This window comes from Sciurus vulgaris (genome assembly GCF_902686455.1).
Source record: "Sciurus vulgaris genome assembly, chromosome: 8".
In the NCBI taxonomy this organism is placed as follows: domain Eukaryota; kingdom Metazoa; phylum Chordata; class Mammalia; order Rodentia; family Sciuridae; genus Sciurus; species Sciurus vulgaris.
Window position 1 is genome coordinate 144,688,326 of NC_136468.1, and position 25,242 is coordinate 144,713,567.

General features: G+C 39.5%; 1 protein-coding gene across 8 annotated transcripts in view; it reads left to right on the plus strand.

The window, feature by feature from the left end:
* Positions 1-9,950, plus strand: part of TMEM116 (transmembrane protein 116) — a 115,608-nt gene extending 105,658 nt beyond the window's left edge. For 6 of the 8 annotated variants that reach the window (XM_079149600.1, XM_079149594.1, XM_079149596.1 and 3 more), the window contains 7 exons: positions 2,320-2,373; positions 4,988-5,037; positions 5,936-6,019; positions 6,359-6,497; positions 6,855-6,999; positions 7,943-8,016; positions 8,737-9,950. In XM_079149600.1, the coding sequence (XP_079005726.1) occupies positions 2,320-2,373; positions 4,988-5,037; positions 5,936-6,019; positions 6,359-6,497; positions 6,855-6,999; positions 7,943-8,016; positions 8,737-8,943 (753 nt within the window). In that variant the 3' untranslated portion in view covers positions 8,944-9,950. The remainder of the gene's footprint in view (positions 1-2,319; positions 2,374-4,987; positions 5,038-5,935; positions 6,020-6,358; positions 6,498-6,854; positions 7,000-7,942; positions 8,017-8,736) is intronic. The other 2 variants (XM_079149597.1, XM_079149595.1) reach the window with 1 other exon arrangement.
* The last annotated feature ends 15,292 nt before the right edge of the window (positions 9,951-25,242 follow it).

The following is a 25,242-nucleotide window of genomic DNA, read 5'->3' on the forward strand; positions in this document are numbered from 1 at the left end:
TGTCAAAATGGCCATACTATCAAAAGTGCTATACAGATTCAATGCAATTCCAATTAAAATCCCAATGACGTACCTCACAGAAATAGAGCAAGCAATCATGAAATTCATCTGGAAGAGTAAGAAACCCAGAATAGCTAAAGCAATCCTTAGCAGGAAGAATGAAGCAGGGGGTATCGCAATACCAGAACTTCAACTATACTACAAAGCAATAGTAACAAAAACAGCATGGTATTGGCACCAAAATAGACAGGTAGATCAATGGTACAGAATAGAGGACACGGACACAAACCCAAATAAATACTAGACAAAGGTGCCAAAAATATGCAATGGAGAAAAGATAGCCTCTTCAACAAATGGTACTGGAAATCCGTATGCAACAGAATGAAACTAAACCCCTATCTCTCACCCTGCACAAAACTCAACTCACAATGGATCAAGGACCTTGAAATCAGACCAGAGACCCTGCATCTTATAGAAGAAAAAGTGGGTCCAAATCTTCACCTTGTTGGCTTAGGATCGGACTTCCTTAACAGGACTCGCATAGCACAAGAAATAAAAGCAAGAATCAATAACTGGGATAGATTCAAACTAAATAGCTTTCTCTCAGCAAAGGAAACTATCAACAATGCGAAGAGAGAGCCTACAGAGTGGGAGAATATCTTTGCCACTCATACTTCAGATAGAGCACTAATTTCCAGAATATATAAAGAACTCAAAAAACTCTACACCCAGAATACAAATAACCCAATCAACAAATGGGCTAAGGAAATGAACAGACACTTCACAGAAGATGTACAAGCAATCAACAGATATATGAAAAAATGTTCACCATCTTTAGTAATAAGAGAAATGCAAATCAAAACTACACTAAGATTCCATCTCACCCCAATTAGAATGGCAATTATCAAGAACACAAGCAACAATAGGTGTTGGAGAGGATGTGGGGAAAAAGGTACACTCATACATTGCTGGTGGGGCTGCAAATTAGTGTAGCCACTCTGGAAAGCAGTGTGGAGATTCCTTAGAAAACTTGGAATCGACCTACCATTTGACCCAGCTATCCCACTCCTCGGCCTATACCCAAAGGACTTAAAATCAGCACACTACAGAGATACAGCCACATCAATGTTCATAGCGGCTCAATTCACAATAGCCAGACTATGGAACCAACCTAGATGCCCTTCAATTGATGAATGGATAAAGAAACTGTGGTATATATATACAATGGAATATTACTCAGCTATAAAGAATAATAAAATTATGGCATTTGCAGGCAAATGGATGAAATTGGAGAATATCATGTTAAGTGAGATAAGCCAATCTCAAAAATCCAAAAGAGGAATGATCTCACTGATAAGCGGATGATGACACATAATGGGGGGTGGGAGTGGGACAAGAATGGAGGAAGGAGAGACTGTATAGAGGGAAAAGAGAGGTGGGAGGGGTGAGGGGGAAGGAAAAAAATAATGGAATGAATCAAACATCATTACTCTGTGTAAATTTATGAATATGCAAATGGTATGCTGTTACTCCATGTACAAACAGAAACAACATGTATCCCATTTGTTTACAATAAAAATAAATTTAAAAAAAAAGAGCATGTAGAGGGCTGGGGTTGTAGTTCAGTGGTAGAGAGCTTCCTCATATGTGTGAGGTGCTGGATTTGATGAATAAGGGTCCATGAACAATTTTTAAAAAAAATTTTTAAAAAAGAGCATGATAGACTAAAATTGTTTGGAAGACCTTCCAACACCTTTCTCCAGATCCTGTAGATGACTTTTAGAACAAATGAAAGGGGTATCCTCTTAGGCACATGATGAAACTCAGTAAATATTTAGATAAATAAATAGGAAAGACCCCTGGCTGTATATCCTTATACATATTTGTCTGCATATAGAATCTTAAGAAAGGACATTTGAAGTAAATCAGGAGATTTATTTTTTAGCCACTTGTTCTGGCCACTTACCCCTCTATATGACCCTTGAGCACATCATCTCCTTTTATTGGGCCTGTTTTTCATCATAAAATGAAGAATTGGCCTATGTGGTCCTTAATATTCATTCCAATGCTAAGATGCTATGATTCTATGAAATCCTCATCTCTTTTTTTTTTTAATTTCAAGAAATTTATTTTTAAGAAGAAATACTTATTTTAGTAACTACATTTTTCCAAATAGATAAATAATTATAATTCAGTTTTCAAAGAATTGTTTTGTATGACAAAAGATATTACCTTGTTCTAGGACTCAGGAATATCTTAGTTGTGTTGTGAAGTTCTGGTAACCTGTAGTAGTGACTATCCAACTTTTCTTGACTACAGCAGTTTCAGAAGTTCAGTCCATGGTCAACCAAATCCATAGCTCTGGGCCCCAAGGTGAGGTAGAACATGACTGAGGGCCATGGCAGAGGGAAGCAGCTCAGGACATGGCAACTAGGAAGCAGGAGAGCTGACTCACTTCTTTTCTTTATATATATATATATAGAGAGAGAGAGAGAGTTCTAGATGGACGCAATACCTTCATTTATTTATTTTTATGTGGTGCTGAGGATCAAACCCAGTGCCTCATACGTGTGAGGCAAGCACTTTACCACTGAGCTACAACCCCAGCCCTGTGACTCGCTTCTTTTTTAAAAAAAATTGTTTTAAATATTTATTAATTGTTAGTGGACCTTTATTTTACTTATTTATGTGTGGTGCTGAGACTCAAACCCAGTGCATCGCTCATGCCAAGCAAGCGCTCTACCGCTGAGCTACAACCCCAACCCAACTTACTTCTTAAGAAGATATTTATCTGGCTTTTTGGTAGCCTTGTTCAAGATGCTCACTGTTGAAGGAGGGCAGGGGTAGAGAATGTTTTTAAAATCCCTCCCTCCCTTCCTGTCTTTCTTTCTTCCTCCCTCATTCCCCGCTTCTTTCTCTCTGCTGTAAGGAGAAAGGGCAGGAGGAAATCAATAGAACTTTTTGTAATACCCAAAATTTTATTCACTGTACAGTTAAGTAGTTACTAGCCATATGTGGCTACTGAGCACTTGAAATGTAACTAGTGAGAGTGAAGAACTGTATTTTAAATTTTATTTTATCTTCATTTTAGTTTAGCTGCAAGCAACCAGACTATATTCTGGGACCTTTTTCTTATGTTTACCTCTGGACATTTAACACTTATAATTATTCTTCTGTATCTTCAGTTTGTATGGTTTCCTTGCTCCCTACAAGTTAGTAAGGACCCATGGCTGTTTATCCTTTTACATATTTGTCTGCATAATCCTAGAATCCTGGAACTAGAAGACACTACAAAGAAATAGTTCATTTTCCTCTCTTTAGGTAGATGAATGCTTAAAAAGTTCAAAAGCCTTATAGGGTTAGTATTTCACATTTTTATTTTCATTAATTAATTTACTAATTCATTCAAAAGCCAAGGGACTGATTGGAATTTGTGAGCACTTATTCAGTCACAAAGTAATTTCCTGAAGAAAATGCTCCAAGACCAGAAGCCAAGGATGGAGACAACATGGGGAATGTTTCTGAGAGGAATAAATTAATCTTTGAAGGAAAATTGGAGAGACATAAGATTAGCTCTCATATATGATAGTCTCTTTTCTGTACTCACAGATACATATACTACTCTTTTTAACCTAGGTGATATCATTAGTTTCAAGGAGTCAAACTCTAGTCTAAAATACTACCCTAGTGCTTATTATTCTGCCATTATAGCTGTATACTAAGAACTGCAAAGATCTTTTTTTCATCTTTGAATTCTTTTCTAAATGCCCTAGGAAGACTTCTCCCATAAACTATTAGCAGTAAGCTTTTTATTAGAGATCCATTGTCAGGTAAGAACAATAATTAAAAAGCAGATAACCACCTGACAGAATAAAAAGAGGAGATGGGAAGCTGGTGGATGAGGTCACTGAAAACTAATTTTACACATTTCCCTCAAGTCAACAACAGCTGTCCTACTTAAAATCATTGCTATTCCTGATCCAGACTTCTCAAGGAAGATCAGTGACCATTCTCTAATTATGATTAATTGCTCACTTAGTGCATATTTGTTAATGACCATTCCACAGTAGGATATGGTTTCTACCTTAAAATAGAAAGAAAAAGGTTTTCTATTCTGTTACTTAAAGTGTTTTGTTCAAAATCTTTCATCCTAAAGTCCCATTGGGAGAAATGATTCCTCTTTTAGATGGGTTAATCTTTTAGAAGTTTTACAGTGTCTGATCTAAATAAGGAGTTTTTGTTTGTTTTGCAGTGCTTGCCTTGTGTTTGCTGAGCATAGACACTACCACTGTGTTACATGCCCAGTGCAACAAGTAGAGTCTTAAAGTGTTCTATCTTTTAGATTCTGAGAGTCTTATATCCAAAGAGCTGATTGATTCTGCACTATTTTATTAATACTTGCCTATTATAATTTCTGCTGGTCATCTTATAGACAGAGCTTCATAGGCTCTGAAAAAATCCACACCTTTCTGAAACTAAAAGAGAAAAAGAACTATTATTAAATAATGCAGGGTTACTGTGTGATTTCATATTTGTCTTTCTTCCTAAGAAAACTTGTTTGGGTACTCAAATCTTATATTAAACTACTTCCTGCAGCCTCACTTTTTTTTTTTTTTTTTTTTTTTTGGTACTAGGGATTGAAACCAGGGCCTCTTAACCATTGGGCCATATCCCCAGGTGGCTTTGAACTCGTGACCCTCCTGCCTCAGCCTCCTGGGCCACTGGAATCACAGGCTTGTGCCACTGTGCCAGCTTATTCTGTTTTTTTTTTTTTTTTTTTTAGAATATAGTAATACAGATAAAATTGTATCATCTACAATGCTAAGGAGCTATCTGTTTCATGAATTCTATAGCAAACGTTGCTTGAGAGAGTAAATTGGCTCTTGGAAACCTTTTTGTTCTATAGAGTGTTATGTGATGATCTGGTATTTATTATAATGTGTTTGGCAATGTCGTAAGACAGTTTTTACATTTATTTGTTTCACAGGTAGTAGATTATACTTGTCGAGTTGGTCAAATCACCCTCATTTTGTCAAGGTAAGATTTTTTTTTTTCTTTTCTTCTTACTAAGGTATAGACTCTCATTTTTCTAGTGCCCAGGTAGGAAGAAATAGTTGGGTGTCCTTTATGTCCATTGTCACTCCTAAGTCCTCACAGACCCTTATTGAGTAGGAAGCAATAAATATGTGATCATTAGTTCTGTTTTCCCACATAACTGGGGAATCCATTTGCTGTTACAGAATTGGGTTTTAGCCCCAGTTCTATCATCAACTCTATGTGACCTTGAACAAATTCCTTTGTGTTTTTGGATCTCCAAATTCCTGTTCTTATGAGTTGTAATACAAGGTCTTCAAGATCTTATCCACTTTATAACATTAGGTGAGACTATAAGAACTATAAAGTCCAGAAAGGGTCTGGATCTCACCTCAAGTGACAGTCACATCAGGGTTGATTTTAGCCTTTGTAACATTTGCTCCTAAATCTTTATCTCTTACAGGGAGTTGGCTATATTTGACTAGATAACTCGCTGTCTATTTAATGGTATACTTTGAGAAAGCACTCAGGAAGGGGCTAATGAGAATGAAGTTATTCCTGGCTACCATGAAAAGTGAAACAGGCTGCACACAGAGCTCCTTGGTAGATTTTCCTTTCATTTTGACCCACTTAGAATTTTATCCAACCATATAATATCAGAGATTCTCTGGATACTCTGTTAGGGTTCATTAACCAATGTACGAAATCCATTTCCTGCTATACTTCCCCAGGAACTGGAAAGTAAGGATACTTAAGATATTCAGGTATTTTCTTGAATAATTAAGTGTGTATATTTGTGGAGATCAGCGGGGTGATGTGGTTGTGGGTGGGAAGAAATTCTGCAAAGGGAGAAAAGCATGAAAAATGCTGGATATTGGGATGGTAACTTTTTTCCTCCCAGCCTGATACCTCTACTATTGATGACACCTGTTTTCTGTCTGGGCAATGTCAGTGAATGTTTCCACAACTTCTTTCAGAGCAACAGGTAAGAAAGAACCAAATCTGTCATTTTTATCATGAATTACATCTGTTCTTTTCTATAATAAATGTAGAGAAAAGACTTTTTACATACCTTCTGTCCAAGGTACTTGTACTGGAAAAGGGCTGTGAAACAAGGTGTAGTCAAGCCTAAAACTATACAAATAAAAACATAACATAACAAAGTGAATACAAGATAATGTGTCTGTGAGAAGGAACGAAATCTTATGGATAAGAGTTAGCAAAATGATAAGTGCAGTTACATTTTCATTAACTTGTCGCACTGAGTGACTATCTCATGTCTGACAGCTATTGTAGTACTCCTGTTCACTGATTTGTTTCCTAGGTGTATCCTGATGCTCTCACCACCATCAGTCATGGCCGAACTCCTGCCTTCTGCCAACACATCTGTCTGCAGCACACTTTATTTTTATAGTATCACCATTTTCTTGGCTAGCTTTTTACTCAGCCTCCTAACTATTATGGTATGGTACTGCTCTCCCCACCTTTGTGGAAAGAGTGGGGACTGGAGGAGACAGACTAATATTCCCAGGGCCTGGGGAAGATAGGACCAAGAGGCACTTCCTAAGGTCCTAGCACCAAGAAAGTATCCAAGAGATCTTGACAATATAATTACACCACCTCAGTTTTTTGGGTATCCTAAATCAGATGATGAGTGGGAAAAAGAGCTTGTTTGGGAACTGAGACAGGAGGATTATGAGTTCTCAGCTGGTAAAACCTGGTCTGTCCTATTGGAAGATACTTAGAGAATGATCCTTCTAAAATGATGGGAATTTTTACTAAGCCTTAGGCAAACTCTTCACTGTTACACTTATGTTTAGGTCTTACTCATCCAAGCCCAGGCAGTGTGTAAGAAGTTTGTGAAATCATCTGACTTTCTGGGAACTGAACAGCAGGTAGTGACTTACATTGGGGAGCAGCGAGTGCGCTTCTATCCAGTGGCCTTCTTATGCTGCTGGGGCCCAGGTAGGTATCGTAACAGGAAGAGATGGGAGTGAAAAGGGCAATAGTATATTGGGTTCTGATCAAGCCAAGTGATCTCACCAAGGCAGATAACTGTAGATTCCTGTTCAGCTTATAAAATTTATGTTGACCCCACCCATATTTCCAGTTTCCCTGACCCCCCAACCCTTTTTCCTTTTTATATTGAAATTAAGGTAATTGGGCATGAGGTGCAAGCTGATATGAGAATGACAGAATTCATCTATTAACACCTGCCTTTTAAGTTGATAGTGAGGATAAGATTGGATAATGTTTATGAAAGACCTTGGTAAATTCTGATACTCTAAGTAGTGTAAATTATTATCTTTTTCTGGGAACGATGGCACACGCCTGTAATTCCAGCCATTTGGGAAGCTGAGGCAGGAGGATCCAAGTTCAAGGTCAGTCTTGGCAACTCAGCAAGACCCTGTCTCAAAAGATAAAAAGACTGGGCATGGTGGCGCATACCTGTAATCCCAGTGGTTTGGGAGGCTGAGGCAAGAGGATCATGAGTTCCAGGTCAGCCTCAACTTAATGAGACCCTGTGTCAAAACAGAAAGTTAAAAAAGGGCTGGATATCCCCAGTACCAATAAAATGAAATAATGGCTGGGTGCATAGCTCAGTGGTTAAGCTCTCCTGTGTCCAACCTCTAGTACAGAAAAAAGTTTATCATCTTCCTAGTATATCTTGCCACTGTTGTCACACTAATCATCTGCAAAGTTTGTGAAAGACCTTGGTGATCTAGTCCTTAATCAATAAGGACTAGAAGTCAGAGGCCTGTGGTTTGCATAACTGGTTAATCTCACTATTGATATTCAGTAAGCTCATACCTTCCAATTCTAATAATGCTCAGACATGTGTACTGAGGAAGTTTATGCTTCAGGCAGTGAGGGCTAACAACAGAATTTACACATTCTATATTCACAGCTGTTGTGCTGATAATCATAAAGCTGACCAAGCCACAGGACACCAAGCTACACATGGCCCTTTATGTTCTCCAGGTAACACCTTCAAAATCCAGGATTTCTCTTCTTGTACCCTCTTGTCCTACTCTCTTACACAGACTTTACTCAGTAAGCACAATTTCCCCACCCTCGAAGGAAAAGAGAACGTGTATTATTTATGCCCTGTTATGACAAATGTGAAAATTTCCTCAGAGCAGGGCAGATGCTTTGGTAGAAGTGCTGCTGTGGGCTCCAGAGCATGTGTATCTTTCGTCAACTTCATCTTATTGATGTGTTTTTAAGAGATGAGTAGACCGAAAAGACAACAGCAGCAAAAAAAGGTCTACCAGGCACATTCTTAAGAAACACTGGTAGTCTTGATGCTCTCCAATCCAGAGTGATTGAATGAGATTAATTAACCTTTCTTAGTGAACGTGTCGGGTGGGAGGTAATGGAATGATTCTCCTCATTTATCAGACTGACGAAAGAATAATTGATAAAGTTATCTCCAAGAAATGGATCAGTAAGGGGGGGCATTGAAGCCACTTCATTGTCCTCACATATATACTAAGAAATATGATGAGCTGTTAGTCAATATGTTAAGATGTAAAGAGTGAGTTTAGAAAGAGCTAGAAAAATATAAAAAATAGATACCAGATCTTGATGTTTCAGATAGAGGAAGTGTAACCATGCTTCATAAACAAGGGTTGTGGGGCTTATTCCTGGGTCTCTGCAAAACCTGAAGAGTGGATTCCATCATCCCTGCCCCTCCTCCAGGCTCTAACAGTGGCATCCCAGGGTCTGCTCCACTGTGCAGTACATGGATGGACACAGCACAAGTTCCACCAGCTAAAGAAAGAGGCGCAACGTGATGTCGATACCCAGACACCATTATTATGCTCACAGAAGAGAGTCTATGGCAGAGGCCTAGATCCATTAGAGTCTACCGTTACTTTTGCCACTAGCTCCTCCACCATTCTTTGAAATTACAATGCCGGAATATCCAGGAACTGAAATTATTTATCACTAATGAATTGGGAAGAATATTGGGTAACCATATCCTACACCAACTTCCTTAACAAGACCCCCTGAAACTCAAAAAATACAATCAAGAGTAAGTAGGATGGCTTCAAATAAAAAAACTTCTGCATAGCAAAGGAAACAAGAGCATGAAGAGAGAGCCTACAGAATAGGAGAATCTTTGCTGACTACTCTTCTGACAGGAGATTAATATCCAGACTATATATAGAACTCAAAAAACATAATACCAAAAAAAAAAAAAAAACAAATGACCCAATCAATAAATGGGGAAATGAACTAAACAGACATTTCTCAAAAGAAGAAATTTGTTGGCAAATGGCAAGAAGCGTATGTAAAAAATGTACAACATCCTTAGCAATCAGGGAAATGCATATCAAAACTACCCTGAGATTTTACCTCATTCCAATTAGACTAGCAATCATCAAAAATACAAATAATAATAAATATTGGTGAGGACATGGGGGGAAAGGTACACTTACGCATTGTTGATGGAACTGCAAATTAGTACAACCATTTTGGAAAGCAATATAGAGATTCCTGAAAATACTAGGAATGAACCCATCATATAACCCAGCTACCCCACACCTTGATATATATCCAAAAGAGCTAAAAGCATACTATAGTGACACATGCATATGAATATTTATAGCAGCACAATTCATAATACTGAAGTTACATCACCAGCTCAGGTGTCCCTTAATAGAAGATTGGATAATGAAAATGTCATACCCCCCACACACACACACTGGAGTTTTATTCAGTCATAAAGAATAATAAAATTATGACATTTTCTGGCACATGGATGGAACTGAAGACCATCATGCTAAGTAAAATAAGCCAGTTTCAGAAAGTCAAGGGAAGTTAGAGAAAAATAAGCTCTTAACAGTTGAGGGGGTGTTGGGAAAGAGTCTCATGAGAACAGAAGGGAGAACAGTGGAGTCGAGGAGGAACGAGGGAAAGGGGAAGAGCAGCAGGGTGAAATCAACCAAGCTGTCGTGTGTGGATGAACTCATAATGGATTTTACTTTTATGTATGACTGTAACACAACAATTAAATAAACCAATTAAAAAAGAATTACCGGGGGTTTTGGGCTTTTTGGTCATAATGAGAGTCAGAGATGACATGTGCAGCTGAGCCACTATTCAAATTATCCCACTAACCCTAGAAGCGACAATAGCCGTAGACATAGAGGCAGTTCTTAAAATTATAAACATCCCTCCCAGGACACTCGTTAAGTTTGTGGTCATAGTAGAATAGAGCGATATCTAAGTAGGTTTGATGGTACAAATCTTCTGTGGACCATGTGGAATACTATCCTTCACTTCCCCTCTCATCAGCCCTTTCTGTGGCTTCAAAAACATCAGTCCTTCAACATTTCATTTCTTCATGGGGTACTGGTTGCTCGATGTTGTTCAATGTGTGGAGCCTTAGATCCATTTTGCACAGAACTTAAACATTTCTTTAGACTCACTGCCATGGTTTCCAACCATATTCCATAGGTAATGATAACTTTTCCAGGCAACTCTTGTACCCTTTCCAAAGATTTTATAGCAATGCTTCTCCAGTTCTGGCCCTGGTAACAGTAACCTTGTTCTTTGCGAGGGGTGCGGTCTTGCTTGTGCGAGTCTGTCTGTCACCACTTGGAGGTGCCATTACAGTACTCTGGGAGGCCACTCATCCATGATGAAGCCTTATTCTCACAATATAGGTTTCCAAAGGAGCTCTGGAGGTCATTTTATTAAGCAAGCAGTCAACATTGTGCTCATACAACATCTGATCGAAGTCCTTATTTACAGTAATAAATTTATTGTGTAGTACACAGGTTCTGGCCCTGGAACTTGTAGGCCACACAGTTATGCTTTATTCCCAAGCTATGGCTAAGCTCATGAGCCAGGAGAACTGAAAAATGAGTTATTTCTTCATGAGAGAAAGATTCAACAGTGGTTGCATTTTAGTAGGATATCACGGAAAATTGCATGGCCCAGCTGCTTCCTTAGCTTTTGGTCAATGGGCATATGAACAACAACATGTTTCACACTTCCCAAAAGATATACTGCAATGTTTTTGGAAGATTTAGGGGTATTTTCACTGGTTTTCTATCTGTCCATGTCTTTAACCCAGTAAATACTACTTGCACACTTGGCTCCTTCATCTAAAACTTGACCAGTGTGTGGATATCTATTACCATGTGTTGTTTATTCACATTATTCACATTGTGATTGACAATAAACAGTTCTGTATATTTGGGAAGTGACCATACATAGATGACATGGGGACTGATTCTCTTCTGCTCTGAAATTGTGAAGTGGTTGGAAGACCCTCTTGTTCATCCCCACTGACCGCACAGGACTCACCTGATTTTATTGGTAGGCCATAAACCATATGTAAACCACATACCCAAAATAGTTTTTATCTATCTATTTATCTATCTCAATTCCCCTTTTCCCTGAGTAACTGCTGATAATCAAAAGAGAATCTGTATAACCCTCTGAATAACCATCATAGTAGCAGTCATTTTGCATAAAAGGCATATCAAGCTCAGTTTGATGTGTGACAGGGAAGTTATTGACCAACAGTCCTTTCTTTTGCTTAAAATTAATGATCTTCCATTTTCCTCATCTGAGCAGAGTCTAGGCCACCTTTTCTACTTATTCTTCTAGTCTTATGAACACCATCAGGTTCCTAGGGAAAGCTTTTTGATAATAAAGAGATTCCATTTATAAACCTTGAAAAAGAGTCAATGTGAGCAGCGGGATAACATGAGATGTCATGTCTAGCAATTTGTGTATGTTGAGCCATCCTTGCACCCCTGAAATAAACCCCACTTGATCATGGTGTACAACAGTTTTATGTACAGTTGGATTGTATCTACTACTATCTTGTTGAGAATTTTTGTGTCTGTGTTCATCAGGGATTATTTGGTTTTAGTATCAGAGTGATGCTGGCATTGTAAAATAAGGAAGTTGATTCCCTTTCCGTTCTGTGTAATAGTTTAAAAAGAATGGTTTTAGATTTTTTTTAAAAGTTAGGTAAAATTCAGCAATGAAGCCATCAGGTCCTGAATTTTCTTTTTGAGAGAATTTTTATTACTGATTCATTCTTCTTGTTATTTGTTCAAGTTTCTAAGTCATCAGTTTTAGTAAGTTATGTGTGTCCAGAAATTCATGCACTTTTTAGGTTTTCCAGTTTGGGGACATACAGTCGTATCCCTGATGGTCTTTTCTTTCTGTGGCATCAGTTGTAATGTCTCCTTTTTCATCTCTGATTTCATTTGTTTGCGTTTTCTCTTTGTCATGGTCAGTCTAGCTAAACGTTTTCAATTTTGTTTTTCTGTTCAAAGAAACAATCTCTTTGTTTCATTGATCTTTTGTATTTCTTGTTTTAGCCTCCGTTTCATTTATTTCTACTCTAAACCTAGTTTTCTTTTTACCAGTTTTGGGTTTAGTTTGTTCTTGCTTTTCTGGTTCCTTGAGTTGTTTCTTTGAAATCTTTCTACTTTTTTTTTTTTTTTTTTCTTTTTCTTTTTTTTGTGGTACTGGGGATCAAACTCAGGGCCTTGTGCTTGCGAGGCAAGCACTCTACCAGCTGAGCCATCTCCCAGCCCTCTACTTTTTTGACTGAGGGGCTTATTTCTCTAAAACTTCCCTCTTAGGACAGCTTTCTTGTATTTCCTGTATTTCACAAGTTTTAGCATATTGTGTTTTCATGTTTGTTTGCTTCAATAGTTTTTTTTCTGGTACGGGGAATTGAACCTAGGAACTCTTTACCACTGAGCTACATCCCCAGTTCTTTTTATTTTTTATATTGAGACAGGATCTTACTGAGCAGCTGAGGATCTTGTTAAATTGTCAAGCCTGCCTTGAACTTGAAATCCTCCTGCCTCAGCCTCCCAAATTCTTGGGATTACAGGCATGCACCACTGTGTCCTGCTTGCTTCAAGAAATTTTTAAACTTCCCTTCTGATTTCTTCATTGACCCATTGGTTTTTCAAGAGTATGTTAGTTTCCATATATTGGCACAATTTCTGAAGTTCTCTTGTTGTTTATTACTAGTTTTACTTCATTGTGGTCAGAGAATATACGTACTATGATTTCAGTTTTTTAAAATTCGTTGAGACTTGTTTAGTGGACTAACATATGGTCTCTCCTGGAGAATGTTCCATGTGTTGATGAGAAGAATGTGTATTCAATAACTATTGGATGAAATATTATGTAAATGTTTGTTAGGTCCATAGTATAGTTTAACTCTAATTTGTTGTTGTTGTTGTTGATTTTTCTTGTTTGGATGATCTGTCCATTGATGAAAGTGGGATGTTGAAGTCCCCAACTATTATTATGTTTGAGCCTATCTCTCATTTTAATCTAATAATGTTTACTTCATATAATTGGGTGTTTCAGCATTTGTTGCATATATGTATTTATAATTGTTATTTTCTTTTGTTGTATTAATCCCTCTGTCATTGTTTCTTGACTTTTTTTACAGCTTTGAATTAAAGTATATTTTATTTGATAGAAGTATAGCTGTTCACTTTTGGTTTCATGTGTATAATATATTTTTTTCCATCTCTTCACTTTTAAGTCCATGTATGCCTTTACTGCCGAAGAAAGTTTCTTTTTTTTTTTTTTTTTTTAAATATTTTTTAGATGTTGATAGACCTTTATTTTATTCGTTTATTTATTACATGTGGTGCTGAGAATGGAACCCAGTGCCTCACACATGCCAGGCAAGCGCTCTACCACTGAGCCACAACCCCAGCCCCCCGAAGAAAGTTTCTTATTTGCAATACATCATTGTGTCTTTTTTTCCAAACCATTCAGCCAGTCCAGGTCATTGGGGAATTAAATTCATTTACATTCAAACTTATGATCCAAGTGTGGTAGCACATTCCTGAATTTTTAGCACTCAGAAAGCTGAGACTAGGGCTGGGGAGATGGCTCAGTTGGTAGAGTGCTTGCCTTGCAAGCACAAGGCCCTGGGTTTGATCCCCAGCACCAAAAAAAAAAAAAAAAAAAAAAAGAAAGCTGAGACTAGAGGATCACTTAAGCTCAGGAGTTCAAGATCACCCTGGGTAACACAGCGACTCCATCTCAAAAAAAATTTTTTGAAGGTTATTATTCATAAAGACATACTTCTGTCATTCTGCTAATTTTTTCTGTTGTTTTGTATATCCTTTCTTTCTCTTGTTCATCTTTGCGGTTTGGTGGCTATCTGTAATAATGATAGGGTTTGACTCTTTCTCTTTTGTGTTTCAGCACTGCTGTTGGGTTTTATACCTCTGCATGTTCTCATGATGGGAGTCATCGTTTTACTTCTGATTCAGGACTCCCTTAGGGTCATTCTGCTGGTGATGAGTCCTCCTTCTTTTTTTTTTTTTTTTTTTTTTTTTTAATTTGTCTTTTTTTTTTTATTGTAAACAAATGGGATACATGTTGTTTGTTTGTACATGGGTTAAAGGCATACCATTTGTATGATCATAAATTTACATACGGTAATGTTGTTTGATTCATTCTGTTATTTTTTCCCTTCCCCCCACCCCTCCCACCCCTCTTTACCCTCTATACAGTACTTTCTTCCTCCATTCTTGCCCCCCTCCCTAACCCTAACCCTAACCCTAACCCTAACACTAACTCCTCCCACCCTCCCCCTTATGTGTCATCATCCACTTATCAGCGAGATCATTCGTCCTTTAGTTTTTTGAGATTGGCTTATCTCACTTAGCATGATGGTCTCCAATTTCATCCATTTGCCTGCAAATGCCATAATTTTATCATTCTTTATGGCAGAGTAATATTCCATTGTATATATATACCACAGTTTCTTTATCCACTCATCAATTGAAGGACATCTAGGTTGGTTCCACAATCTGGCTATTGTGAATTGAGCAGCTATGAACATTGATGTGGCTGTATCTCTGTAGTATGCTGATTTTAAGTCCTTTGGGTATAGACCAAGGAATAGGATAGCTGGGTCAAATGGTGGGTCCATTCCAAGTTTTCTAAGGAATCTCCACACTGCTTTCCAGAGTGGCTGCACTAATTTGCAGCCCCACCAGCAATGTATGAGTGTACCTTTTTCCCCACATCCTCGCCAACACCTGTTGCTTGTATTCTTGATAATCGCCATTCTAATTGGGGTGAGATGGAATCTTAGGGTGGTTTTGATTTGCATTTCTTTTATTACTAGAGATGTTGAACATTTTTTCATATGTTTGTTGATTGCTTGTACATCTTCTTCTGTGAAGTGTCTGTTCATTTCCTTAGCCCATTTGTCGACTGGATTATTTGAATTCTTGGTGTAGAGTTTTTTGAGTTCTTTATAGATTCTGGAGATTAGTGCTCTATCTGAAGTATGATTGGCAAAGATATTCTCCCACTCTGTAGGCTCTTTCTTCACATTGCTGATAGTTTCCTTTGCTGAGAGAAAGCTTTTTCGTTTGAATCTATCCCAGTTATTGATTCTTGCTTTTATTTCTTGTGCTATGGGAGTCCTGTTGAGGAAGTCTGGTCCTAGGCCGACGTGTTGAAGATCGGGACCTACTTTTTCTTCTATAATCTGCAGAGTCTCTGGTCTGATTCCAAGGTCCTTAATCCATTTTGAGTTGAGTTTTGTGCAGGGTGAGAGATATGGGTTTAGTTTCAATCTGTTGCATATGGATTTCCAATTCTCCCAGCACCATTTGTTGAAGAGGCTCTTTTCTCCATTGCATATTTTTGGCACCTTTGTCTAGTATTAGAAAGTTGTATTTATTTGGGTTTGTGTCCATGTCCTCTATTCTGTACCATTGATCTACCTGTCTATTTTGGTGCCAATACCATGCCGTCTTTGTTACTATTGCTTTGTAATAAAGTTGAAGTTCGGGTATTGCGATACCCCCTGCTTCATTTTTCCTGCGAAGGATTCTTTAGCTATTCTGGGTTTCTTATTCTTCCAGATGAATTTCATGATTGCTTGCTCTATTTCTGTAAGGTACATCATTGGGATTTTAATTGGAATTGCATTGAATCTGTATAGCACTTTTGGTAGTATGGCCATTTTGACAATATTAATTCTGCCTATCCAAGAACATGGGAGATCTTTCCATCTTCTAAGGTTTTCTTTAATTTCTTTCTTTAGTGTTCTGTAGTTCTCATTGTAGAGGTCTTTCACCTCTTTTGTGAGATTGATTCCCAAGTATTTTATTTTTTTCGATGCTATCGTGAATGGGGTAGTTTTCATAATTTCTCTTTCTGAGGATTCATCACTTATGTATAAAAATGCATTGGATTTATGAGCATTGATCTTGTAACCTGCTACTTTACTGAATTCACTTATGAGTTCTAAAAGTTTTCTGGTGGAATTTCCTGGTTCCTCTAAGTATATAATCATATCATCCACAAATAGGGATAGTTTGAGTTCTTCTTTTCCTATTCGTATTCCTTTAATTTCTTTGGTCTGTCTAATTGCTCTGGCTAGCGTTTCAAGTATGATGTTGAATAGAAGTGGTGAAAGAGGGCATCCCTGCCTTGTTCCAGTTTTTAGGGGGAATGCTTTCAGTTTTTCACCATTTAGAATGATATTAGCCATGGGCTTAGCATAGATGGCCTTTATAATGTTAAGGAATGTTCCCACTATCCCTATTTTTTCTAGTGTTTTGAGCATGAAGGGGTGCTGTATTTTATCAAATGCTTTTTCTGCATCTATTGAAATAATCATGTGATTCTTGACTTTAAGTCTATTGATATGGTGAATTACATTTATTGATTTCCGGATGTTGAATCAACCTTGCATCCCTGGGATGAAACCCACTTGATCGTGGTGCACTATCTTTTTAATATATTTTTGTATGCGATTTGCTAAAATTTTGTTGAGAATTTTTGTGTCAATGTTCATTAATGATATTGGTCTGAAATTTTCTTTCCTCGATGTGTCTCTGTCTGGTTTGGGTATCAGGGTAATATTGGCTTCATAGAATGAGTTTGGGAGGGTTCCCTCCTCTTCTATTTTATGGAATACTTTGAGAAGTATTGGAATGAGCTCTTCTTTAAAGGTTTTGTAGAACTCGGCTGAGACCCATCTGGTCCTGGACTTTTCTTTGTTGGTAGGCTTTTGATGACCTCTTCTACTTCATTACTTGAAATTGGTCTATTTAAATTGTGTGTGTCCTCCTCGTTCAGTTTAGGCAATTCATATGTCTCTAGAAACCTGTTGATGTCTTCGAAATTTTCTATTTTGTTGGAATATAGATTTTCAAAATAGCTTCTAATTACGTTTTGTATTTCAATCCTGTCTGTTGTGGTATTTCCTTGTTCATTCCGAATTTTAGTGATTTGGGTTTTCTCTTGTCTTCTCTTTGTTAGAGTGGCTAAGGGTTTATCAATTTTATTTTTTCAAAGAACCAACTATTTATTTTGTCAATTTTTTGTATTGTTTCTTTTGTTTCAATTTCATTGATTTCAGCTCTGAGTTTAACTATTTCCTGTCTTCTACTACTTTTGGTGTTGGTCTGTTCTTCTTTTTCTAGGGCTTTGAGCTGTAGTGTTAGGTCGTTTATTTGTTGATTTTTACTTCTTTTATTGAATGCGCTCCATGAAATAAATTTTCCTCTAAGTACTGCTTTCATAGTGTCCCAAAGATTTTGATATGATGTCTCTTTGTTCTCATTTACCTCTAAGAATTTTTTAATTTCCTTCCTAATATCTTCTGTTATCCATTCATCATGTAATAGCATATTGTTTAATCTCCAGGTGTTGGAGTAGCTTCTGTTTTTTACTCTTTCATTTATTTCTAATTTCAATCCATTATGATCTGATAGAATACAAGGTAGTGTCTCTATCTTCTTGTATTTGCTTACATTACCTTTGTGGCATATTATATGGTCTATTTTAGAGAAGGATCCATGTGCTGCTGAGAAGAAAGTGTATTCACTCTTGGTTGGATGGTATATTCTATAAATGTTCGTTAAGTCTAAATTATTGATTGTGTTATTGAGGTCTATGGTTTCTTTGTTCAATTTTTGTTTGGAAGATCTGTCCAGTGGTGAGAGAGGCGTGTTAAAATCACCTAGTATTATTGTGTTATGGTCTATTTGGTTTCTGAAATTGAGAAGGATTTGTTTGACATACATGGATGAGCCACTGTTTGGGGCATAGATGTTTATGATTGTTATGTCTTGCTGATTTATGGTTCCCTTAAGCAATATGTAATGTCCTTCTTTGTCCCTTCTGACTAACTTTGACTTGAAGTCCACCTGATCTGAAATGAGGATGGATACCCCAGCTTTTTTGCTGAGTCCATGTGCATGGTATGTTTTTCCCCATCCTTTCACCTTTAGTCTATGGGTATCTCTTTCTACGAGGTGAGTCTCTTGCAGGCAACATATTGTTGGATCCTACTTTTTGATCCAATCTGCCAGTCTATGTCTTTTGATTGATGAGTTCAGGCCATTAATATTCAGGGTTATTTTTGAGATACGATTTGTATTCCCGGTCATTTGGCCCATTTTATTTATTTATTTATTTATTTTGACACGACTTGGTTCTTCCTTTATTTGACAATTCCTTTAGGATAGTTCCTCCCATTGCTGATTTGCTTCTTTGTTTTTCATCTCTTCCTCATGGAATATTTTGCTGAGAATGTTCTGTAATGCTGGCTTTCTTTTTGTAAATTCTTTTAGCTTTTGTTTATCATGGAAGGATTTTATTTCATTATCAAATTTGAAGGTAAGTTTTGCTGGGTATAAGATTCTTGGTTGGCATCCATTTTCTTTCAGGGCTTGAAAAATGTTGTTCCAGGCCCTTCTAGCTTTTAGGGTCTGGATTGAAAAATCTGCTGATATCCGTACTGGTTTCCCCCTGAATGTAATTTGGTTCTTTTCTCTCACAGCCTTTAAAATTCTGTCTTTATTTTGTATGTTCGGTATTTTCATTATAATGTGCCTTGGTGTCGGTCTGTTGTAATTTTGTATACTTGGAGTCCTATAAGCCTCTTGTACTTGATCTTCTATTTCATTCTTCAGATTTGGGAAATTTTCTGATAGTATTTCATTGAATAGATTGTTCATTCCTTTGGTCTGTTTCTCTAAGCCTTCCTCAGTCCCAATAATTCTTAAATTTGGTCTTTTCATGAAGTCCCATAGTTCTTGGAGATTCTGTTCATGATTTCTTACCATCTTCTCTGTTTGGTCCACTTTGTGTTCAAGGTTAAATATTTTGGCTTCAATATCTGAGGTTCTGTCTTCCAGGTGTTCTATCCTATTGGTTATGCTTTCTATGGAGTTCGTAATTTGGTTGATTGTTTCCTTCATTTCAAGGATTTCTGTTTGTTTTTTTTTCAATATCTCTAACTCTTTATTGAAATGATCTTTTGCTTCCTGTATTTGCTCTTTTAACTGTCGATTGGTGCGATCATTCAGTGCCTGCATTTGCTCTTGCATCTCGTCATTTGCTTCCCTGATCATTTTAATTATGTACATTCTGTACTCCCTTTCTGTCATTTCTTCTGCCATGCTTTCGTTGGGTTTCATTGATGTAACATCTAGATTTGTTTGCAGCATTTTCTTTCCTTGTTTTCTCATATTGTTCAGGTATCAGTTGACCGCTGTGATATTGCAGATTTCCTCTATTGACTTATAATGTCCCTGAAGATTTCTAGTATATCCCCTCTTAGCCTTCAGTAGCCTGAAGTCTTGGAGGAAGTTGATAATGCAGTGCTCCACAAGGAAGCTGACTCCCTAGGGGTGGTGGCCTTCCGGTGGGGTATATTCCCTGCTAGTGGGCAGAGGTACCTTCACTTGCTGACGAATGGTCATCCAAAGGGGAAGTAGGATGTGGGCTGATGCAAGGCCAGTTTGGGCCTGTGTCTCTGGTTTTACAGTCCTTGTGGGAGAACCTCACCCAGCAGGGAGGACTCACCCGATGGGGAGGTCTCGCTGGTCAGTTCCCCTCCTAGAGGTTCCGTTCAATTCACAACTACCGCCTGGGCTGGGCAGCCTTCTTCTGCAATGTTCCCAGGGACCTGGACCTACCTCCTGGGCCTGGAAGCCTCGCCCTTCGCAGACGAATCTCCTTCGGCTGCCTCTCCTCAGAGAAGCTGCCTGCAGTCCTGGAGCCTTCGCTCCGCCCCTCAGTTTGTCTGTGCGGCTCTTCCACCAAGAAGCCGCCTAGGACCTGGGACCCTGCTCTGCACCTAATCGCCTGGCTATGCGGCCCCTCCTCTGAGCAGCCACCTGGAGCCCCTTACAGTCACTCTTAGTCCTAGTGACCCGCCACACTCTTCTTCCTCCGGCAGCCGCCTGGTGTTCCGTGTGGTTGCTCTAAGTCCAAGTGACCCACCGCACACCTCATCCACCAGGCAGTCACCCAGAGATCTGGTGTGTTCGTCACGAGTCCCAGGAACTTAGTGTGCACCTCCTCATCCTGACTGCCACCCGTAGCCCTGGTGCAGTCACTCCAAGCCCAAGCACCCCGCTGCGCTCCTCCTCCTCCTCCAGACAACCCCCCTGTGTTTAGGAGCGGTTGCTCTGAGTCCAAACCACTCACCACACTGCTCCTTCAGATAGCCGCCCGCTGCTCCAAGTCCAAGCGACGTGCCGAGCCCATGCTTCTCCTCCTCTGGGCAGCCCCCTGTGCTCAGGGGTGGTCGCTTTCAGTCCAAACAGCTCACCGCACACCCCCTCCTTTGGGCAGCCTCCCAGAGCCCGGGTGGGTTGTGCCGAGTCCAAGTGCTGTGCTGAGCGGCCTCCTCTCCGATGCTCCCAGTTGTCTGCGTTCACTGCTCCAGCGGGGGGAGGGGTGTCTTCGTCGGGCAAATCTACTTCACAAAGTTCCCTGCGTTCGGGGACTACTGCCCCATCTGGGACGCCTCCCCAATGGGAGAGACTCACCCGGCTGCTTTGAGTTGGTCCCAAGTCTCTCTATATCTCCTCTTCTTGAGTCCTGAGTCCTGGAGCAACATGAAACGCAGCCACCCTCTAGTCCGCCATCTTGAATCCCCCCCCTCCTTCTTAACAACAGCTTTGCTGGGTATAGTATTCTTGGTTCACAGTTGCTTTCTTTCTGGACTTTGAATTTGTCTTCCCATTCTTTCCTGGCCTATAAGGTTTCTACTGAGAATTCTACTGTTAGTTTAATGAGAATTTCCTTATAAGTGACCTAATGTTTTTTTCTTGCTGTTTTTAGAATTCTTTGTCTTGTACTTTTGACAGTTTGACTATAATGTTGGGGAGAGGATCTTTTTGGTTAAAACTATTACAGGTTCTTTGAGCTTCCTAGACTTGATATCTGTTTCCCAAGCTTTGGAAGGTTTTCAGCAGATATTTCATTGAATACGTTTTCTATGCATTTGCCCTTCTCTTCTCCTAGAATCCTGACAGTGCAAATGTTCGTTCACTTAATGGTGTCCCAGAGTTTAAGTGGCTTTCTTCATTCTTTTTTATCTTCCTTTTTCCTCCTTTCTCTCTCTCTCTCTCTCTCCATGTCCCCCTTCCCTTCCTCTTTCTCTCCCTCTCCTCCTTTTCCTCCTCTCCATCTCTTTCTCATTCCTTCTTTTCTTTATACATCTCCTTCCTTCTCTCTTCTCCTCCTGTCCCCCATCCCCAACCTTTTGAAATTACCTGACTGGGTTATTCCAAACACCCTCTCTTCATGTTCAGAAATTTTTTCTTATTGCTGATCCGTTCTGCTTCTGGGGTATCTTGACTGTATTTTCTGTTTCATTTATTGAGTTTTTCAGCTCCAAGTTTTCTGATGGGTTCTTTTTTATGATCTCTCTTTTCTTCTGAATATCTCATTCATGTCATAAATTGCCTTCCTAATTTCTTTGAACTGTCTACCTGTATTCTCCTGTATCTATGAAGTTTTCCCAAAATCATTTTTTTAATTCATTGTCAGTTTGTCTGTTTCCTTTTCTTTGGGTTCTGTTGCTAGAGAGTTATTGTGCACCTTTGGAGGTGTCATGGTACCTGTTTTTATGCTTTCTGTGTCCTAAATTGGTATTTGTGCATCTGGTAGATCATTTGCCTCTACCAGTTTTACAGGATGGCTCTCATAGTTAATAAATAAATAAATAAATACTTATTGCTGGAAATATGTTTGCTGTCTTTCTGCTGACAGTATGTGCTGCATTGACTTTGGTTCCTAATGGGTTCTTTAATGTAGTATCCATGTAGCTTATTTAGCTATAGTCAACATTGTTGATGTATGTACGTGTTTCAGTGGCCTAGGCTAACAGGAGTTGGAGGATTTCATTGCCAACTGGGATGCAGCTCCCTTAGGTAAGACAAGTTCACTTGTACTTCTGGGCAAGCTGCACCAAGCTGTGGGTGTGGGTTGCCTATCAGTTTCTGCAGGTTGTGTGAGGGTGGGGCCGCCTTGGTGGGCCCAGCTGGGTATGGTGTAATAATGTTCCTTATAGTGAGATGGGGTGCCTGTTGGTGTCTGAGGGCTTCATGGGAACCAGACCACACCAACATGCCCAGATTGGTCACTTCTCAGTGTCTGAGGGCTGCAGAGATGTCTTCACAAGATCTCTGGTGGCCATCCTGTTTAGGGAGGTCTGCCTGTTTTCCTAGGGGCCAGAGTGGGTTTGTGGGGATAAGCATTTATTTCAGGGTCTCACTGTGCTGAGCTTCTGAGAATATGCTGCTCATCTGCTTTTTGGGGTGGGACAGTTGCTTCTTGAGGGCCTTGCTGGGCCAAGCCACTCAGAAAAGTCTGCTCAATTTGTGGGGTCACAGGTGGATGGGACTGCTTATCTGCCTGCCTGGACCTCTGTGGGCTGAGTCACTCAAGGCAGGCTGCCTGGCTACCTTCTAGGGGCTGAGGAGGCAAGGATGGGGCCACCTGGCTGCTTCTGGGATAGTGGAAGAGTGTGGAGGGTCACCTGACTTTTTCCTTAGGCCAGGGGTGGATGGGCAGGGCTACCTGGGTGTGTCCAATGCAGCAGGAGGGTGGGTAGTGCCCCCAAATTGTTTTCTTGGGGCCTTTGCAGGTGAGCCACTCAAGGTGGGCTTCCAAGGTACTTCCTGGGACTGTGAAAGGGCAGTTTCTAGGATCTCCTGTCTGGTAGGGGAAGCTGCTCAGCTGCTTCATAGGACCCAGGGAATAGTGGGTATCAAGATGACCTCCATGCTTGAGTGGAAGAAGGAATAACTTATATAAAGGCTGTGCTCTTTCTCCAGGGGAATGCAGTGGTATGGAACAGGGAAGCTCCACAAACTACACTCAGGGCCTATAAGGACCACAGGATTCTCCATTAGTAAATGCCTCAAGGCTCTGTAGTGTGAGTGGTAACTTCCAGGGACCACCTTTTCTCCCCACTGAACAAAGTCCCTCTTGATTCAGGATGGATCTTGAGAGACCTAACAGTAGTATTTTGTGCTTAAGTCCTTTGTTTTTAAGGCCATAGTGTATCTTCATGCTCTGCAGTATCTATGCAGTACTCCCACTGCACTCCACTGCTGTCTCAGACCCTCCAGTGAGGTAGCTGTTGTTTTCCTCCTCCTGCCCCTCATTCTTCTTCCTCTTTCTCCTCGTCTTTGCCTCTCTTTCCCCCTCCTTCCTTCTCCCTTTTCTTCTTTTTCTTCCTTTTCTTTTTTGAGACAGGATTACACTCTATTGCCCAGGCTGACCTTCAGCTCCTTGGCTTGGGTGATCCTCCTGCCTCAGCCTCCTGCATAGCTGGGACTGTCAGCAAGCACCACCACACCCAGTTTTATTTTGGTTCTTCGTTATGGGAGGAATCATACTAGACTTCTGGGATCATTTCTACACTTCCCCATACTCCTGTGGCAGGCTGAAAACATGTAATATATAGGCCAAATACACAGGTCACCACTCCACATAAAAAGTTAAGCGGCCAATCCAGGACTTCCCCTGCAGAAACTTACTTCCTCTTGCTCATTTTGGTCTTCTGGCTGGCTTATCGGTTGTTCTGGAAATACCCAGTCCCAGTGTATGAGAACCAGCCCTAAGGTGCCATGGGATAAATAAAGAAGCAGGTGGATCCAGTATTGCACATACTGCAATTTCTTGGAGACTTACTGATACAAGTTTGGTCCCAGGCAACAGTAAGACCAGTGAACTCCCACAATTTGGGCTGGGAGAAGGGGTTTTATGTAGTAGTCCAGACAAAAGTGACTTTATCCCCAAGCCAGAAAGTACCTAGTTTATATCAAGCCATTATCAGAGATATCAGGTACATTCCTGATGCAGATATCACCAGAGTCCCTGTTGTAAAGCACCACATACCACATTAGTTTTGTTTATTTTTAGTGTGCTGGAAAGTATGCAGGGAAAACCAGCTTGGGTTACTCAGCAGTCATCATGGGGTTACAGTTCACAATGGCTACATTAAGGACAGTGGGAATACCAAGATACTATGTAGACATGGTAAAGACCACGTCCCAAGACCTAATGATAAACAGCATATTAATTAATAAGACAATGAAAATATTTCTACTTAAAATCTCTTTCCTTACCTCTTTGTCCTCATTAGTTTGAATTCTGCTCCCAGTAGGTTCTCTATAGTATAAGACTTTTTTTTCTTTGAAACATTCATTTGAAAAGCTCATGGACTCTAGATTTCTCTGGCTTCTTCAGACCTTATAGTGAACCCCTTGCATTAGGAATGAAAATATCACTGGACATGGTAGAACATACCGGTAACCCCAGCTACTCAAGAGGCTGATGCAGGAGGGGTCACAGGTTTAAGGACAGCCTGGATGACTTATGAGTCTCAAAAAATACATTTGCAAGAACTGAAATTTGGTGATTAAAAAGCATATAGAATTACGAAATAAAATGGATTGAGGATATACCTCAGTGGTAGAGCACCCCTGGGTTCAATACCCAGTACCAATTAAAAAAAAAAAAAAAAAAAAAAAAAGAAAGAAAGAAAGAGCCAAAACCTTTCCAGTTTTGGCGCTTATTTTCACATTGGCTTGCTATATTTTCCAGTATCTGTTGAATGTTCAGGAATTCTGTTCTACGATCCAATAAATACCTCATTACTTATCTCTGCTTCCTCACTTAAGAATGCTAATATCACTCAAGTCTTGAAATTACATATAGTTTGTCCTCATCCACCCATATTTCTGAGTTTGTTGGAGGTTTATCAGTGCTTTTATTGTAGCTGCTGTTTGCAGGGTTTGATTTTGCCATCCTAGTTTTTTCTGGTTTTATGGGTGTGATCTGAGATTATAAAAACTATACTCCTGCTGATACCTTCTCCAAAATCTCCCTTACTTTTTCCTATTTAAGTATGTG